This window comes from Cydia fagiglandana, chromosome 9 (assembly GCF_963556715.1).
Source record: "Cydia fagiglandana chromosome 9, ilCydFagi1.1, whole genome shotgun sequence".
In the NCBI taxonomy this organism is placed as follows: Eukaryota; Metazoa; Arthropoda; class Insecta; order Lepidoptera; family Tortricidae; genus Cydia; species Cydia fagiglandana.
In genome coordinates, this window is record NC_085940.1 from 8,776,553 (window position 1) to 8,796,917 (window position 20,365).

A 20,365-nucleotide genomic window follows, 5' to 3' on the forward strand; every position below is an offset into this window, starting at 1 on the left:
CGGTAACTCAGGTTTTTTATCGTACAGTAATTAAATACACGTTTAAGTAGGTGTAGTTCTTATTGCTGCTCTTAACAACCGTATATTAGGTATCGGCAACAACAGTTACGGCAGTTAATAATATATACTATACTAATCTATGAGTTACAGGATCCAATAAGGGGCCTTATTCGACAGGCGAAAACTGTCATGTAACTCATGTACGTGTACGTGCACGTCCCTAGTGCCAATTATCTCAACACTTCACCACACGTCAACAGGGATACCCTCAAGCTGGTTTATTATACAACTATAGTTCGTTTTTTTAGCATTAGAAAGAAGTTGAAAGAAGGTAAGCGATCTTGACATGTCTTTCAATTGAAAAACGCTTTTTAAAAATCAATATATATCTATTACTTATGAAAGCAGAAGAATATAAATGATCGTATTAGATTAATAATTGTTCCTTATTTGTAACTAACCTATTTTATAAATGTGTTTTTCAATTAAAAGACACATCAAAATTGTTTACCTTCTTTCTATAGGTAATGCTAAAAAAAAGAACTATAGTAGGATGTAGTTTTCACTCAGGGATTAATTTGACTTGACAAAATTATAAAAGATGACCTTGCTCGAGGGAATGTACAGAAAAAATAAACAGATCACCATGAAAAATCAGTTTTTAATGGAGATAATCTCCATCGCGCGTCCGCTGCGTCAAAATATGACCAGTTAATGTTACCGATTTGTGCATTATATTTTGATGACCATTCATTGTAGATAACTTACCTAAGTACAGAAAATACGTAATTTATTCAGAATATCGTCAAACAATTGGCCAATGATTTTATTTATTTTAGTTTAGACTTCTCTGTGATAGATAGGTTATTTAGTAAACTGTAGCCGGTAAGATGTCAGTAGGTACTTAACAAGTTTATATTGATATAGATCTAACTTATTTTACTTCCACAACTGATTTTGACAATTTGATATTGACTTTCCGGCCCACATACAAACACCCTATACCTATATCATTCGAGAAATACCTACTTAAACCCTCTCTTTTTCGTCTATCGGGTTAAAATGATGTCATTATCGAACACACGCTATCCCTTTACGTCGCGACCCACGATCTCAACCCAGAATATTTTTGTCTTTAACATGTACCTGTAGGTAATTTACATACTAAAGCGATAAATATGGTCAGGTACCGCTAGTAAATATTGGGCCAGAGTAAAACACACATGTATAAGTGCAGAAAGGAACTCGATTGGTTTAGTCTTTCATTGGTGTCCGTACCGATCAATGTTCTCCATGTTTTTTTAACAAGTTTTAGTTATTTTTCTAAGTTTGTCCTCATATCTAACAGTTATCAATTATTATATCATCTGGTTTAATATGTAATTTAATATTCGTTTCTCATAATAAGTTACGTGGCTTATATTACAGTTTATTACTTTACATAAGGCGTGGAAAAATTATTAATTCAAATATAATCTCACTCAAGGCATATTAAAACGAGAAAATTTACTATTTAATATGGTAAAGCCATCTCAATTTAAAACATGGTAAACATATATGGTATCCACGAACGTTGTACCCGATTGCTTACTGGCTTTAGATTCTAAGAAGTGTTTACCTTCGGCACTTATGTGATCTAATTCCCAGCAAATTTTTGATTGTTATTTTTTTTTTTATATGCGGCGTATTAAATTTAATTTGTAATGCTTATGCGACCTAAATATTTACACTTGGACGTATGCAAGGTATGTGTTTGACATATGGGTATAAAGCTGTTGCTCAGGAGATTTCCGTTACTTCTGATATGCTGCCAACTGCCACAGGCGCGCGACTAAACATAATTATACTTTAGTTAGGAATCACGGCGAACAAAAACCCATAGTGCTAAAAAAAATTTGAAAAAAATTAAGGACTACCTCTAGTGACGTTAAAAACTTTTAAAACTTGTGTGTTAACGATAAATGATGGTGTTGGCGGTGGAGGATCAACAAGCCCGGTTTTGTGGAACGCTGCTCAGCCAATATGGTAATAGATTATTTATTGTTAATTGTTAGCAATTAGCATCGCAAACGCGTAGTTTTATTTTTAAGAAATTTACTGTATTATCAGTCGTTATGTATGGTAACTTGATGGATTTTAAACTCTTGCACTGACATTGCACTTTATGTAAATTACTAGGTATAATTACCTACTGAAAAATTTTCCTCAATCATGGTATTTATCAAGAACTAATCATCGTATAACAATTGGTTATCAGGTACTAATTGTTTCTATGACACTGAGAAAGTACATTTAAGACAATAATATCTTTGATTCTATTGTTAACCCTTTTTCAGGCCGCATCAATCTAGAAGGTTTTCCGAAAATAAAATTGTTTATGTTTATAGTAAATAAATATTAAATGAGTCACATTTTGCGAAAGTTCAGGGGCCAAATTCGACATGTACAACTGTCAGATTTCGCATCCACATCAAATCAACAGTTGATTTTATTGCATACCGAGTGTTGATTCCATCAACGGTGGATAATATCATTTGGTACAACCAAAACTCAACTCTAAACTAAGGGTGGTTCGGTTTGGTTTGCTTGTCACCCTAACTGTGGATTGTTAATGTCAAATTTTGACATTGTACGTATTCGAGAACTTATGATTGTTCCCACATCAACGGGAGATCAACACGATACGTCAAACGTCGCTTGTCGAATAGAGGTCCAGTTTATTTTGAACCTTACATCGAAGTCTGAGGTTGAAATTCTATTGACACGCGTATGGTCGATAAATCCTACTATGCCTGAAAAAGGGTTATCAGCTCTGTATTTAAAAAAATAATTAGAATTAGTAATTCCTATTATTTTTCTATTTTGCGAATTTTTACTTTTAGTCTTATAATAATTATAAGAGTAATTGTTAAATTTAATTTGGATATTAAAAATAAAATTTATAGAATAACCAAAACCAAATGTCCGCAATGCAGGCTACGTCATGTGAATTGTCTCTAATTACTTGACTTAATTTTAAATTCCTACTGTTTGAATCTTTTCGTTATACTCGTACGTTTCCAGGAATTCAAATTTATTGTATTTATTACTGAATATTAATAAAACTTTCATTAACGATCTAACGTTTAAATCACGTCTGAAAATATCGATACGGACAAAGTGCCAAAAATATGTATACACGACCTTATTACCCATATATATATTAAGGTTTTTTCAGACGTGACTTCAGTCGTGGTTTTAGACATAAACAAATTATTTCCTCTCCCCAGACCCAGCCCTACTAGACGTGTTCAAATTAGAAATGGCGTACGGCATCGAGCGGTTCTTCTTCCTGTCGTACTGCCTGGCGTGCTGCTGGCCGCAGCTGCAGGTGGCGGGGCAGGCGCGTGGGCTCCGCACGGTGCGCCAGTGGGCCGAGCTGGACTTCCAGTTCCCCTCCGAGGCCGTGCGCTCGGCCGCGCTGAACGACCGGTATTATGTACCTGGAAACTCGGTGCCTATTGATGTCGACGTGCAGCATAGACGAGGTGGGTAGTTTAGGAAGTATTTACGAGTAGTAGGTACCTACTTAGTAGTTCATTTCATGGGTGCTTTATATTCATAGGTGCATATTGTATTTGCAATGTGTAGGTAGAGCACATTATTACAGTAACGAGAATCATGAGGAAAGAATGAGATGAAGATCTAACATTACGCAGAAAAACGTATTTATTTATGGGCGCTTAAAAACATTTTTTACCGCATGTGTAATTGTTCAAATAGTTACGTTATTTATTAGGTAGTAGATATTACAATCCAACTATACAATATAGGTACCTACTTTCTAATGCAACTTGCAAACCTCACTAAATTATGGGTATCCTTTTTTTTTCTTTTTTTGCGAAAATAATGAATATTCTGGCCATTTCTTTGCAATATTCAATTTATAGGGTACATTAATTAAAATATATATTAATTAGGTATATACGGTATATTGCGTGCCTATGCAGGTTGCCGATTGCGCTTACATATACCGGGTGTGGCCTGTAATATGAGCAAAAAATTAAAGTATACGCTGTACTCCTCATACTGACCAACATTTGTACAGCAACTTAATAACTTGTCATTTGATTTTTAATACACTTTAAAGTTTATTCTAAGACGCAATGTATTGCGAATTTTGTTGTTTAACGCATGACAAGTAACGTCAATCACAATGATATGGCATGGCGATGGCGTCCATTGAAAATAATATTTATTTTGTATGAAAAATGGGGAGTCTAAATACTTCATAATTTTTAAAAGTTGTTGAACAAAAGTGTTACCGTTTGAGGAGTACATTCTATGTTTTAATTTTTTGCTCCTGTTACAGGCCACACCCGGTATATATATGTTACCTAAGTTATAATTACTGTACGCAAGCGGACAAATTAATGAGTAATATAGAAATCTTTGTAAAAACATTGAATATTCTTTATTTTTGTACAGAACTTTCACCACACCATCGCGAGGAAAATACTAAGTGTAAAGTTGTAAACATTACAAATGAATACAATATTACTTAAATATATAGGTACCATCCAAAGTCGAAATAAGGAAACAACTCAAAATTTCCATCTACATAAATAACCACTCATGTCGATAAAATGCAACTTTTGCATCGGGTTTTAATCAAGAGAGCCCTTACAAGCTGGAGTGGTGAAAAATAAATGAAACAAACAATATTATGCTTCGAATTTCATTAACGTGGCTGTATTGCTGGTTAAATTGATTATAAATATTAACTTTTAGTAATACCTTTGTATATATCTTGTTTGTAAAAAAATGATTCGACCACTATTTAATATTAACTCTTAATAACTTTGGGATCAACTATGTAAATTTCTATCCTCTGTTCATATGTTAATATTAATTTATTTACATAGATGACATCACAGATATGTTGAGTTTTTCTGAGATATCACTTTAATCTCATTGAAAATGCGTACGAACAGGTTAAAATACCAAGGATTTTTTTCTTGTGTTGTTGTATTCGCCTCTTTCTAAATTGCGGGTCCCATTGGTTTACCTAATGTGATAAACATTATCATATAATATAAATAGATAATTATTATAATTACTCATAAAGACTACAATCCCCTGGAAATTTTTCATTTATAACATATTTTGTTGACAGGGAATTTGCAATCGCGCATTTTCGTGACCGTTCCACGTTTCGACGAAGGACGGCCGATGACACTGGGCACAGTGGACGAGAACGCGCGCATTTACCCGTACCCTGACTACACCTGGCATGACAACCAGGGGCACAACTGCGATGGCATGACCTCCGTCTTCAGAGTAGCTGTGAGTACCTAGTACCTTGATCCTTGTATAGTTTGTGCAATCATTCACATACTTTCGTTTTGATAGGTACCGCGTTTCGAATTGAGCTTTTCGAGTTGATGGTGGTCTCGCGATTCACGATTGGCGGAATGTTTTAATTGTAGCCGTCCCATGTGTCTTAAGTTAATAATTAATTGTAATTAATAATTTCAAATATATATGCAATGAAATAGATATCGTAAAGGTACAACTATAAAAATTGTGTAACCATGAGTCATAATTTTATAGATAGGTAATACTTTTATTTGAATACTACATTATTCAAATAGGTACTTAGAAATACTAATTCGGTGTGTTTGCGGTTGACACTTGTTATGTGCAATTCAAAGTCGAGGTATTTATACCTATAACTATTACCAGTTATTAATCCATTAACATAAGTCATAATATTGTACACTTTATCATTAAGCGTACTTTGCATGCCCCGAATAACACTTGATAATAGTTCGTTGTTCAATTACTTAAGTCAATACTTAGTAAACGGAACTACGTGTGAGCCTTTTAAGGCAGGATTATTTGAGCCATTAAGGTAGGTTTAAACAACATTGCGTTCGGTTGCGTATGCGCAATAGCATAGCGCGGACAACTGGGCATGGATGATGTGTAACAAATCACATTCGTTCCTGACACAGACTATTTTGCAATTGGCAAATATATTTTTTTACGTTTTGGCCTTTATTTCCTCAATTTGAAAGTAGGTAGTAAGTAAGCGAACACTTTCTTAGTTGTAAATTTTGCTCGTTTTATGACATAACATTTTGTATGCTGACTTTACGATACAGTCAGCAAATAGATAGTGACGGCCAAATATATCGTAACACACCTTTGCTAGGCACTAGGTATAGAAATAAAGGGTGTGTACCGATATATTTGGCCATGCACTTTCGCCGTCACTATCCATTTAATGCTGACTGCACTTTTTTTAAATTTCATAATAATATTAGGTTATTATTTAAAAATATATATAACTATAGATATGTATATGGCCTAGCGCCTGAGACCTAAAGGCAAAAATTATACAGATAGGTCTTAAGACTAGCTCATCACTTATTTATCCTTCTGTTTCACTTGTACGCATTTTTTTTAAATTGTAAACAGTTCATTTACAAAATGTTACTAGTAGCATATTTGTTACAGATCGATGAGTGCAACCGGCTTTGGGTGATGGACACAGGCAAGATCAAGGAAACCCAGGTCTGCCCGCCACAACTGCTGGCCTTCGACCTGAGCAACGACAATCTGATCTACCGGCACAGAGTCAATGCCTCAAACTATGTGGCGTCTTCACTGTTTATTACACCAGTAAGTACTTTCAGGCTGTGGTCATGAATGTCGGTAAGCTGTCAGCTAATGACCTTTATTATGTAGTGACTTTTATTTTATATTCTCGGCCTACGTAGTTTAAGAATCGTAAGGTGATCAGTTTTTCGTTTACCTACTTATCATTTAGTAAAAACACAACACGTTGTGAAAACAAATCGATGGCGCTTACGCCATTATTAACGATGCTCCGATATAAATACAATGCTGCGCACCGCTGTGCGTCGAAAGCGCCATTGACATTAAGATCCCTTTTCATAGATAATGCCCCAAATATTTTATGCAAATATCCTTAAATGACTTTTGAAATATAGGCCGATACTTAGTATGTTACTTTAACAATTGCTCTCCTTTTCCAGGTGGTAGACATCCGCAAGTCCAGTCCCGAGGACTGCGCGGACACGTTCGTGTATGTGGCCGACGTGACCGGCTTCGGCATACTGGTCGTAGATGTGGCGCGTGACAACTCCTGGCGCGTCACGCATCGGCTCATGTTCCCCTTCCCCTCGCGCGGCAGCTTCACTATCGATGGTACTGTTCTCTGGTTACTCCAGGTGACTGGACAGTCCTTTGGACCTTGGACATGCTTGTGGACATCACATATTAGGCGTCAGCGCGTCATGCACCGGCTCATGCCTCATGCCTCACGCTCATCTCATGCCTTATGGAAAGGGGGGCCACACATTTTAATTAGATATCACGGTCGAAGCCTTGACTCTCTTTTATTCTCTCCACGATATGCGTGCCGGTGATGATAGTGGAAACTATCCACGGCAGCATCTGCCGCATCTTACCAGTTTTCCTGCTTCAATATTATATTTATTACACGACAAAATTCACTGACGAGCCTAGGCGGTTTCCTCTGGAGGCCACATAATACTTACGCAGGGCAATAAAGAAAGCAAAAAAAACAACTACTAATTGTTTGATCATTAACCTCGACCCGTTTGCACAAATACTTAACTTATATTTTCCTACCATTGTTTCCAGGTGAGAGTTTCGAACTGATGGATGGCGTGCTGGGGATGGCGTTGTCGCCGTGGCGACGCGGGCGCGATCGCTACCTGTACTTCCATGCGCTCGCCTCCACTACTGAGAATGTAGTCAGGACCGGCGTGCTGCGCAATGAGTCCTTCATAGGAAACCACAACGCCGACCCCCGCTCCATTAATGTGAGTTCTGGAATGAATAACTAGAATTATGCTGAAAGGTTGATGTTTTGTACAAGGCGATTATTATATTGTTAAGGTACAGTCAGCACCAATAGTGGAAGATAGATAGAACAACGCTTCAAATGTACCTGCCATCCTATACCTCTATATGACAATTGAATTCAATTGTATACTCTGTTAACCACGAATGTTAAAACAAACAGGCACACCGCTTTATTGTGTCCCGTCAAGTTCGGAGAAAAAGCCGTGCGACATTACAGTTCGCATATTTACATACCTATTATTGTTAACAGTTAAACGTGTCGGTGCCGAGTTGTTTTGGGTAAATGAGTCATTGACCTATTCAACAGAGTACGACAGTACCTACTGCTAATTACTTGTTGATTAGAATCCATACCGGTTTTTAAACTATTTTGGAATGTGAATGTATATACCTACCTAAAGGAATTGATAAATTTGCAGGTTTTCCCGGAGGAACGCACGTCACAGTCAGCAGCCGAGGCTATGGACCGTGACGGCATCCTCTTCTTCGGGCTCATGGAGCCTCCAAGCATATGGTGCTGGAACTCCGCCACCGAATATACTCCACGAAACTTCCACCAAATCGCCATTGACAGAGAAACGCTACAGTTCGCCAGTGGCATGAAAATTGTTAACAATCTAAAAGGCGATCAAGAACTCTGGATCTTGACTTCCAGCTTCCAAAGAGTAATGACAGGATCTCTCAACTCTAGAAGAGTAAACTTTAGAATTCATGCCCAAAGTGTTTCTCGGCTTCTAGAAGGTTCCGCATGCAGGAATCCCCCAAAGGATCAGCACCATGGTTACCATGCGAATCTTATTACGCCGACGGGTTACAGACGTATTACTCCCAGATATGGCGTTGTATCACATCTTTAGAAATTAGTGCATTTTATGAACATTTGCTCAATACTATAATGTGGTACAACTGGCCATATAGGGGCGATCATTTTTAAACTTGTTTTATAACTATTTAAATAAATTATTAATGACAATAACAAAATAAGGCATTTTGTTTAAATAAACACATAATTCGCACACAAATGTAGATTAACACCACATTGCAACATAGATCTAGGAAGGATCACATAATTTAGGCACCTAACTACTTACCAATAACACACTTTGACCCCCAGTGGAAAAAAGCATTATAACAAATTTCAGTTTGTACGTAATATTAATAATATCATGATGAATAGTATATGCAAAGAATTATTTACGTACAGTTTTTTTCACAGGTGTAGAAATAAAAATTAGACAGATTGCTTCAGTATATCGGTATACATCTGAATTTTCCTAGAAATGCTCATATCTATATGCTTGTCCTCCACACCCACTATCATCCCTCCTATTATCGAGGGATCCACCTTCTCCGTGAGCTCGATCTTCTTGTCTCCCTTGACGAATTTCTTAAGGGCATCCATGAGGGACTGTCGGGATCCATCATCGAGGGGCGTGGCGGTGATAACCTCACAGAGGGCCTTGTTGTTGTGCGCGACCATTACCATCAGAAACATTGTTATCATGCGCTTTAGTTTTCTGAGTCGTCCGTTTTCGGCGACCAATCCTAGGAAGTTAGCTGCGGTGTCAGGCATACCTAATAAAACGTTGACACGCATTATACATATACTTCATTATTATTTTGTGGTATGAAATGAAAATTTCCTAGTCATATTCTGTTCCTGTTAATAGTGTACAGTAAGCTGCAGGGTTAAGACCCCCTGCAAACAAATTTCTATGCTATCATAAACTTAAGGTGCTTATTGCCTTAATGGATTAGCAAATTTGTTGGGTTAAACCATTTAACTTATTTTTTAGTTTGATCTGTCTATTTTTACCAATCAGTTTTTTAACCCTAACATCTAACATTTACAAGCGCCTGAGTAAGAGTTATAGCAATACGACGTACCAACTTGTTTAGCTGCCTCTTGCAGGAACTTAGCTTTTTGAACGCGCGATACCACACTAGTTTCAAGAAAATCAACCATCTTAGGGTTGGAGAGCTCCTTTTCCAGGATCCTCAAATGCTTATCCACTTCCTCTAGTTGACCCTTTTGGCTGGCTGCGCTGTACAACGCAGTGACATATCGCCCTTCTACCCCTGCATAGTTAAATCATCGTGAGGAAGGTACTTAATTTTCTACCTACTTAATTTTCTAGAGATACAAGTTGATTTTTCAATGACTGGTCATTATTGGCCTGTGGAATAATGTGGATGTCGCTCTTACTAGATGTCTTTTGCAATGGGGTCAACCCGGCATACAGTGTCGCGAATACTTTCGAAACTGTCTATTCGAACCAATTTAGATGATATTTGGTATGGACATAGTTTGAATCCATAGGATAGATTTATCAATCAGTTTTTTAATCATATACAATAATACATAATATATAAATAAGCATGAGAGCACGTACCAAAAACTTGAATTGGCGGTCTTTTTACTTGGCCTACTGAGCACATATTCCTTACAAATAATCGCAGCATTGTAGGTAAGTATTCAATTTAAAGTCTTATTAAATTACTTAGAGTTAGAAATCACTTGGTATTTTAATTATATATGAGCTTTGCATCATTAAATGAAAAGTGAGTGACGTCCAACATGACGTTGTCCACATGAGCAAATAGTTCAAATTTTTTTCATGTAGGTTTATTATGAATGACAAAAAACGCGAATTGACCAAGAAAAGTGTGCAGCGATTTTTATAGCCCACGCAGTACATTTGTTATTTTAAAGTAAAACATTCTATGAAATTATGACGCATAAATAACACTTGCACTGGGTTGGCAAGGAGTTGGCTATCAAAATCGCTGCAGACTTTTCTTGGTCTAACTCTAAAAAAATCGTAAATAAACAAATTAATTAAATTATCTAATAAAAAATACAAACTTATTTAAATATGTTTAAGCACAAATTTTCACAAATATCGGTTGAGAATTGCGACCTGTAGAGGAGAACATCCGCACATAACGAAAGCATTTTCGTCCAAGCTGTAATTTTGCTGTTGTATTTTTTTGTTATAAAAGCGTTTCCGGTGATGCCATCGATTAACTTTTAATTGTGATAAACAATTCAACGCACTAAATATATTTTTTTTATTATAATTTTAACAAGAGACGTTCTTAAAAATAAACATAATTTATTTGTTTCCAAACTATGCAGAACACATTACACAATGACAATATTGATCTTTTAGATATTGTGATGTTCGCTCGAGATGTGAATGAGAGTCATATATCTAATTAGTGAGTGTTATTCCAATACATCGTACTGGAAAGCCTGATCCGTTTCAAGTAAGGCTCGTATGTAAACCACCAAGGAGCCAAGCGCCATGGCGGATGTTAGCGAGTTGCAGGGACCACCTTCCGATACTGCCGCCTTCTTCACACGGTACTCCTCCTGCGAAAATTTTAAAGAGTTGTAAACTAAACTAATGCCTTGTTTAAACAATTACTAGATTCACGAATGCATAGATGTCTTAAGTGTGATCTTAGATCATTTAGTAACTGGAGACGCCTTGGCTGTCATTTTCTGTACAAAACAGTCTGCCGATTTTTGCGGGGGAGGGGCACGTCAAATGTATGGCTATTTGATGATTCGTACGTAACGTACAAATAGCCATGTTAGATAAAGAGTGGTAAGCTCTTAAAGGCGACTCCTGTTATTAAATGTTCTAAGGCTAAGACCTACCTCACGCTCTTTTTGGGCTGGCGGAGCCGCGGTCACGAAGCCCGTAAGTCTCATGAAGGGCCGGCGATCGTCCGAGTAGCAGCCTTTCGGCTCTTGCCAGGATATGATCTTGTTCATCCAGCGGGGCTTGATAAACTCCCCGTAACCATGGTGTGCGCAGTACATTACTGGAACCGGTATTTACGTTTACTCACATAGGTAATATATTTACCCCCTTATTCATAAAACTTTACGGGCCTGATTGTGTTAAATTATCTTTTATCCTTTTCTTACAAATACATAAGTCAAAATGACTGATAAGGACAAACGATTATTATCTAATTGAGGTTTGTAGTGCGTTTATGAATAAGGGTGTTAGACTATAGAAGTCCTATAGACTCGTATAAGAGCTTTATATTATAACATAATTCAGCCAGAGCTGAAACAGTACTTAATATGAGTAAACAGGTAGGTAAAATAGTTAAATAAAATTTTCAGGAAGGAAATTTTTGAATAATGATACTTTGGTGGACCTCACATAACAGTTTCAGTCTCGTTAGATAAAATTGAAATTGTCAACATAATACTCATATTGCATCCATCGACTCTCGTTTTCCAATATTTTAAGCAATAGGAGTTTAAAATGTCATAGTCCTAAACCTTTTTCTTAGGCCCTCTTGTTTTGATGATAACGCTTGTTTATGTGATCGTATTATATATTCTTTGTACAGTCGACGTCAAAGATATGTTTACACTTTTACACCTTATTCCTTTGTAAGAAGGCGAAAAGTGTAAACATATCTTTGACGTCGACTGTACTGTTCGTGTTCAGTGACGGTTAATAATTAAATATTCTGCACGTTCTACATTTGAGCCACTTTTCGGAGTATTTGGTAATGGTAAGTCAGCTGAAATTACTTGTAACATTATAGTAGTGGTTTTATGCAATGATACACATCGGTCTTCATCGAGTGCGTATCATCAAATTACACTATTTACTGAGTGAATGTTTGTTGCAATCTGCCATTCAAGAAGACTCATAAAACGCGATTACAATCAACTGTACTGTAAGTAATTAATTATTTCGTCTAAATACTTACCTTACTTCAATCATAGTATCAAGGATGAAATAAGTAGGTAGGTACTATTACTATTTTTTCCCTAATAAAGGCCTTATTATTTAGACGATGTTTGGAAACCATCATTGTTAAATAATGAGGCGCAGAAACTTACCTTGCTGCATGAAAATAGTCCTAGTCCCCGCTGGATGGTCCCAAGCCTCTAGCGACTTCGTCTCCTTGTAAATCTGTATGCACAGTTTGTATATCTGTGCGTTAAGATCCACTCCGTCCATACAGTCGAAGAGGCGGGCGAGCGTGGCCGCGCGGAGGCGGCTGGTCTGCTGGAAGGCCAGGCCGGCTCCCTTCATGATTTGCTGGCTGCATTCGGGGGACAGTTCACAGGATCCGTCGGACTGCGTCGTTTGTGTCTCCATGGCTGATACTAGAAGCTGCATTGTGCACGCATCTGAAATTTAAGGGAGAATAAGGCATCTTCATGTACCTAGCTAACGTCGTCGATAAAGATGAAGTTGAGAATCTAAATACGCATGTTAATCGAATTATCCGTTACATTTCAAATCACACACAGTGTGGTCTTACACGTCACGTTATTGCAGCGCATTTACTCGAAAGGATAGGAGACATCCGTCACTTATGTTAAAACAATATGCACACACTGCAAGTTGCAGCTAGAGCAGCGGTTCTCATAATTTTTTGGTGACGGAACCCTTTCGGCAAGCGAAATATTTGACGGAACCCCAAATTAAAAATTTTCGTTCATCACTGTGGACCAGATGTACCTATAGAAGAGCTGGTTTTTTTCTTATTATTACAAGTATATTTTCGCGGAACCCCAACAGAGGATTTGCGGAACCCTAGGGTTCCGCGGAACATACTTTGAGAATGACTGAGCTAGAGTGTAGTCTGTCTTTAAAACCCTAAAATTTCCATATCAACTTCATCCCAAAAAAACACCTCACCTGCGGCTTTTCTTCCTGGCATTTTAGTCCTGGCTTCCTGCACGTACTGCTCGAAGTCGAACCGATAAGGCTTCTGGGTGCCCATCGTGCCGAGGGTTATCGGCTCCATGATGCTCGATAGTACGTCCAAGTTCTCGAATATGGCCTTGGCCACTAAAACATTAATTAATCCAAAATATTTTTATCTCGAAAAGAAACACTATTACTATTCTTCTATTCTACTATTCTTACTCTACTACTACTACTACCTACTACTCTTACTCTTCTTACTATTTTTATTTTAGCAGTAGTCAACATTGAGCCCTTATAACACGTCTATCTGTCTGTTTGAACTCAGACAACCTTACTACCCTTAGTACTAGAAAGCGACAAAAAGCTAAATATTTCGTTTATCTGACTACTCTCTGAAAATCTCCTGAATCTCTCAATGCCCAATACTAAATTAACATAATAGTAGTACTGTCTGAAAATTCTACAAGTAAAAACTGAGAGCACTATAAAAATGTTGGTAAAATATCGAAGATATAAGTGTCTTATTTACTGAAGGACTTTCCTTCAAAGGCCTTGCCACATTTTTTGCTTGACATGTACTTACTTTGCGAAATTTTACCTACAACATTGCAACTTTCATTATTTGAAGGTTACCTTATTAATTATTGAAATAGGTCTATAAGTCAATACTTATAGACCTATTTCAATATCAGATACAATTATCTATTATGTTCTGCATGTATGATTCTATATTGCAACATTTACAACAGTGAGTTCTCATGCCCTATTCAAGTCATCTACTTATAGAGTCACGACTCTACCAATTGTACCAAATAAGGCTCGTTTACCTCCTTAGTGCGAAATCTTTGTCTTAATAAGATTAAGTATTATTTCTTTCAAGTGCTTTGAAGAGAAGTTTAATTGCACATTGCATTGAATGCGTGATATTACGCAAATCGATTTCATAAGTATCTACCTATGCATTTTTGATTGATGATCAAAATTTGCAGACCGGTGAATGTATCATTTTGGTTTCAAGTACTCACTACCTTGAGGCCTAAATTGGATATAAATACTTAAGTCAATGGATAACTTACTTAACTTTAAATTTGGACGTGATGATATTCTTATCAATGCCTAAAATATATTTAAATCTTATTAAATCTCTGGTGCGCGGGTGCAGTTTAGGTGATGGTAGAAAATTGAAATAAATTAAACTATTTCAACATTTTTGTCATGCTTACGTGACAAGACTGAGATAGGCAAACAACGGAAGGTCTGACAAAAAAATACTTAAAGAGAAATTCGCCAATTCGTAAGTATATGCTTTTATATTCACGCTAAACCAAAGAAATAACAAAAATACTAGCTGTGACCAAAACCAGAAATCGAGAGTAGTTTCAGTAGTTTTCGCTTAACATCATGCTTGAAAATATCCTAGTTAACCTAACCGCAACATTATATGCATTTATCCACGATAGCAAGAGTATCCTAGCCGGATACTTTTACGTGTTCTGCTTACAAATGAGACCAAAAACAACTAAGAATACTTTCATTGTAAACGCATGGAGAAATTAAGTCTATTTGTGATGTCGGTTGCCGGAATTTTTAATATCATATTACGTACTTCGATTGTTGGGCAAACGAACGTGCGTTAAGTTTTTAATCTCGACACGAGTTTCGCAACCCAGTTGCAAAAAAAACTAAGTCTGTATAATGATATTAGCACTAACTAATTTAATATGCGTCGTTACATCTTCACAGCGACGGAAGATATAAATTATTTAGAATCAATGTTGCAACACGTTCGAATAACATTCATTCAGGTTGATTCAGGCCTCCAAAAGGCGTCTTTATCGCTATATAAGTAAATACAATTTCAGTGCAGTCACAGATTTTAGTCATTTAGGTTTTACTTTACATTGGAAATTTCATACCGTTAGTAACAACCAAATTAGCTTGAATTCGATAAGTAGATGGATTAACAATTAAAGTCTGAGACCGAACCTATGATTTGATTTCTCCAAGTGACACGAATTATTCTTAAATCCGGTGTATTCCCATTTGTACCGGCCTGGCACAGTTGGGAATAGATGCATTCATAAGTATGATTCCCATCTGTCTCCGCCTCATGTATGGCGGCAGTCACGTGGGGCGGAGACAAATGTGAAATATATACCTTCAAATCATACTTAAATGAACAAATAAGCTTAATAAAACTGATAACGATTAGATAACTCACCATATTCATAATCCTTACTGCGATAGGCCAGTTTCGTGATATCAGTATTGTTACGTATGCGATCCATCTTCCTCGTTAGATTCTGCAGATTCTCCTTCAATTTTGGAGGCACGGACTTATCCAGTTCATTAATTGTGTACTCCAATTGACCTACGTTAATACTTAAATTATATTACTTTCGATAAAAATTTACTTACTTGGTAACAATAACCAGTTGGGGCGGGTCTGGCATTACATAATTAAAATCTCAGGGATATTTATTTTTATCGCAAAATCATTATTGATATGAAAGTAAATTAACAAGTGAACTACCTTCAAGTGCTTGATTACTTACTTGTTGAAAAATCGTGCTTCATTTATGTGACCAACAGGAGAAAACTTGTTACAAAGAAATCATAAAAACTACGAAGAGAAAAATAAACAGTTACAAAGACGAGTGAATTTGCATCGCTTTGTCGTTGTCGGGCCGTTATAATAAGTCATACATTTCACGCTTGACTGTGCTAGCATTGGCATTTGGCATCAACGTCACGCTAATTCGTTAGGAGCGTGCAAGGCCTGTTCACTTCCTAAGAAAGTTATGTCCCCAAATAATTGCGCATGTGTGCGCCTGAACCTTCTATGTGTGCGTTGGCCTCCGAGAAAAAGTTGCGAGTAATAAAAATAAAAACATTTTTCTACAGCAACATTGCTCCCAACTCTGATTTAAATTATCACGAATTTTATACATAATTAATCATAAAACGGGACTTAAAACGCTTTAAACTTAATTACACGCGATTAAGTTTTATAATGAATATTTGCTTCCAACTGTCTTTATCAATGTTCATAAAATATATGGAGGGTAGGTACGTCTCCCCACCATAATAAAAAAATATATTTGTCAATGACTCTGTCCAACTGCTGTGGTTAAAGTTCATAACGAAAATTGTATTTATTAAATCTTTAAATAATAAATACAACGTAGCGGTACAACCACTTAAGACGTACCTACATAGATTACAGCAATGCACATAGAAAATGTGCTAAATGCGGAGCAACGGCTGTTGAAGCAGCCAGAGTGGAATTTATACAGCTTTAGTGGGTTCAGAAGGAACCGAGTCATAACGCATCTGGAAAGCGTATTAATTAACCGTGAAGAAATGTATGAATACAAGTTGGAAATCTGTGTAAAATGCCGTGTGTAAAGTGTAGTGTATCTGTGTGTAAAGTGTAATAGGTAGGCATGCCTAATGTTATTTGTATAATACTGAAAACTTTGTGAATGCGCTTTATTAATGTCTATTTTTTATTAAGTTGCCAGTTTTCAGTGTATATTTCTATAAGTAAAACATTTTTTTAATAAATAATACAATATTGTAAATATAAACATGCCTTTTATTTAAATCAATTGATAATACCACAAACAAGGGTTTATTTGCATCTTTTATATATTTCGTGATATGAAGATAACAAATATGTTTATTAACAGAATTACTTATTCTACCCGCCAGGCTAAACCGGTTGTCAACTTTAGTGTTTGGTACACAACGAAGGCGCTACTAGTATAAACGTATAAACGTTTGGGGACATTTTTTTGTATGGAGTTATCGTTCTTCTCCTAGTGAATATTATATTCTTTGGGAGCGTGTTTTGGTGACCGATGCAAAATAATAATTTGGTTTTGGTTTGGTCTGGTTTTAGTCGGGGAACCCAAGAGAGGATTCTGCGGAGTAACTAAAGCATCTTATTTTAAGATATGAGTGATATCTTTGCGACCTCTGGAGATCTACCTTAACCACTTTTATGTTGGCCGTTTATGTGGTGGGTCGATTGGTGGGGAGTTCGAAAACAGATTTTCACATTGTAACCGCCAGGTTAACAAAATGAGTACCTACAAATAATTGTCAGAGAGTAATAACACAAGTAATAGCGCATTTACTTAAATTGGACCAAAAGGACCAAATCCACAACGACATTTTAACGGACGACTTTTATAACTGCCATGAAGGGCACCCACCAACATAGACGGCTATAAGTGGTGGTAGCAACTAGCAAGATATCACTCATAACTTAATCTGACTCGCTGGAGTAGCTACAAAAAATCCCTCCTTGGGCTCTCCTACTATAATGAACGTAATAGAGCTACATACCTATTTATCAATCTTCTTATTTTATATTTCAAACGAAATAGCTTACCTCTTGCCAAGCCCAGAGATATATACCACTCCGGATCCTTCGAGGGCTTCTTCTCATAATACTCCAATAATTTATCCAGCGTTATAGAAATTCTATACACTTTAGGCACATTGTAGATGAAATCTTGCGTATCGAAGTATGGGTAAATACCCAAAGCTGTTTTCAAAGATACGAAGAGGGCGATGTATTTAACTAGCATATTGGTAGGGTACTGACGTTTGGTGCGGAATAATCTGCATTGTTAACACATAGAGCCACACGGAGACCATTGATTGGGTGGACCCGATACGTCAGCCCTATAAATTGGAAACTAGGTCGTTAGCGTTGAATAAATTGTAGCGTAGAAGTATAGGTACTACATATAGGTAACTGCATATAATCTATCTTTAGGTTTTTGTTAATTGTGGGTCTGTAAGCTGAAGACCTCGCTTAGAACATGTCAAAGTGAAAAATACTTAATTAATTGAGATTATCACAGTTGGTATTAAGTGTGTTGGTGTTAAGTGATGTTGGTGTTAAGTGATGTTGGTGCCACTTTCGGCATTTTGAAAAATTTTCAAAAACTGGATCAACAATAAAAATATTTAATCATAGTACTGTCACAACATTTTACGAGATTCGGTTGAGAATTGAGACCTATAGAGGAGAACATCCGTCCAGACATACGAAAGCAGTTTGCCCCAGTCAAACAAAACGGAGACCATCGCTAACGCTTCGGTCAAGTACTTGCATTATTCTTATCCAAAGTAGTAGGTACAGTCAGCAGCAGATATACCTGAGCGGGCAAGGTGTCCAAGAAAACATATACACTTCAATCGTCACAAAAATAAAGACATCTAAGATGTCATTTTCACATAGGCTTTCAGTTCGTCACAAATACCTTAACTTCTGAGTTTTCTTTAACACATACACCCTTATTTAATCACAATGACAATAACGGTTAAAAAGTCAGTGGTAACTAAGCAATCATATTCAAGCTGCTGTCATTAATACCTACACGCACTGCCAATCACGTACGTCAGCAGCCAGGGTGCCACCAGTTGCTAAGCAGTTGTTATTTCGATGGTAACTAAGCATCAACATTTTATCTGTTTAACTTTAAAATAAATACTGTAGCACTACGAATTGACACCTCCTTTCTTAAAGAAGTATTTTATCGTTAAGTGTCAAACTTATACAATAAATAAGTAGGTTCTACTAGAATGATCGGTTTTTTTTATTTTAACTGTCATATGCAGCTGTTCTTCCAAACCGTTGATCATATTATATACCTATGTTAATATATATATTTTACTACAATAAGTAGGCTACCACTTATTGTAGTAAAATATACTATACAGGGTGGCCCATTTAGATCGGCCAGTATGGGAAAATCTGATACTATACGATATACACCGATCCCTTCTTAGGAATCATGTCATCGATTTTAGTAACACGAAAAACTGCATTCATACATTTATAAAAATGTGTACTCAGCTCGGGAATCGAACCCCGAACGTTTTGAAAAATAAAACTAAGATTATTTCTATTTAGATATCGATTGTGTAGGTCTTAAGCAATAAATGTTACTATGAAACATGATGTCTGAAATTAATAAAATGCATTGTTTTCATATCCTTTAATTTAATTTAGTCAGTTTTCGAAGAGACCAGCATTTTTAGGGTTCCGTACCCAAAGGGTAAAACGGGACCCTATTACTAAGACTCTGCTGTCCGTCCGTCTGTCCATCCATCCGTCCGTCTGTCACCAGGCTGTATCTCAGGAACCGTGATAGCTAGACAGTTCAAATTTTCACAAATGATGTATTTCTGTTGACGCTGTTATAAGTAACAAGAAATACTAAAAACAGAATAAAATAAAGATTTAAGTGGGGCTCCCATACAACAAACGTGATTTTTGAGTAGTAAATATCAAATGGCATTCCGCACAGGAGTAATCTAAGTAACGCCCACTGCGGGTTCAAATCTACAACGTCCTGATAGAAAGTCGTACATACGCTACATGTGACATTATCTTCAAAAATTATATAAACTAATGCGAAATTAACATAAAACCAGAAGACACAAATTAATAATAGAAATGAAACCCAAAAAAAAACAAAAAGCTGTAATCTCTAGGTGCGTACGACTGAGATTTGAACCCGCGGTCTCTGCTTTGAAAAGCAAACGCCTGTTACTGAGACCACGACGTGCCTTGACAATTGGCTCTAAATTCGGCTTCAGTTAGCTTTTGCTAGCATTCGTCTTGACGATTCTGTTAAAAGAAATAGTTTGCAGTAAGTTGACCGAGAGGCTCCTGTCAAATGGTTGAAGGGCAAAACGTGAGATAGATGTATGTGATGACAAGACTGTACTGCTTTCGATGATTG

The 20,365-nt window shown here is 36.6% G+C and overlaps 4 protein-coding genes across 4 annotated transcripts in view; 2 read left to right on the forward strand and 2 right to left on the reverse strand.

Moving 5' to 3' along the window:
* LOC134667309 (ubiquitin carboxyl-terminal hydrolase 4) overlaps nt 1-20,365 on the forward strand; it is a 358,087-nt gene that overhangs the window by 100,249 nt on the left and 237,473 nt on the right. The gene's annotated exons all lie outside the window — the stretch shown is intronic.
* Nucleotides 1,919-8,883, forward strand: LOC134667310 (protein yellow-like). The gene is made up of 7 exons (XM_063524656.1): nt 1,919-2,025; nt 3,270-3,527; nt 5,156-5,325; nt 6,502-6,666; nt 7,044-7,215; nt 7,675-7,856; nt 8,319-8,883. The coding sequence occupies exons 1-7, from the start codon at nt 1,962-1,964 to the stop codon at nt 8,754-8,756; spliced, it is 1,449 nt and encodes a 482-aa protein (XP_063380726.1). The 5' UTR covers nt 1,919-1,961; the 3' UTR covers nt 8,757-8,883.
* LOC134667629 (ATP synthase subunit O, mitochondrial-like) lies at nt 9,029-10,459 on the reverse strand. Its single transcript, XM_063525054.1, has 3 exons — nt 10,293-10,459; nt 9,787-9,978; nt 9,029-9,474 (listed from the first exon to the last, which is right to left on the reverse strand). Exons 1-3 carry the CDS (start codon nt 10,360-10,362, stop codon nt 9,131-9,133), a joined length of 606 nt encoding a protein of 201 aa, XP_063381124.1. The 5' UTR covers nt 10,363-10,459; the 3' UTR covers nt 9,029-9,130.
* Nucleotides 11,127-18,348, reverse strand: LOC134667313 (UPF0764 protein C16orf89 homolog). Its single transcript, XM_063524659.1, has 6 exons — nt 17,998-18,348; nt 15,820-15,969; nt 13,587-13,739; nt 12,779-13,072; nt 11,567-11,733; nt 11,127-11,275 (listed from the first exon to the last, which is right to left on the reverse strand). Exons 1-6 carry the CDS (start codon nt 18,194-18,196, stop codon nt 11,129-11,131), a joined length of 1,110 nt encoding a protein of 369 aa, XP_063380729.1. The 5' UTR covers nt 18,197-18,348; the 3' UTR covers nt 11,127-11,128.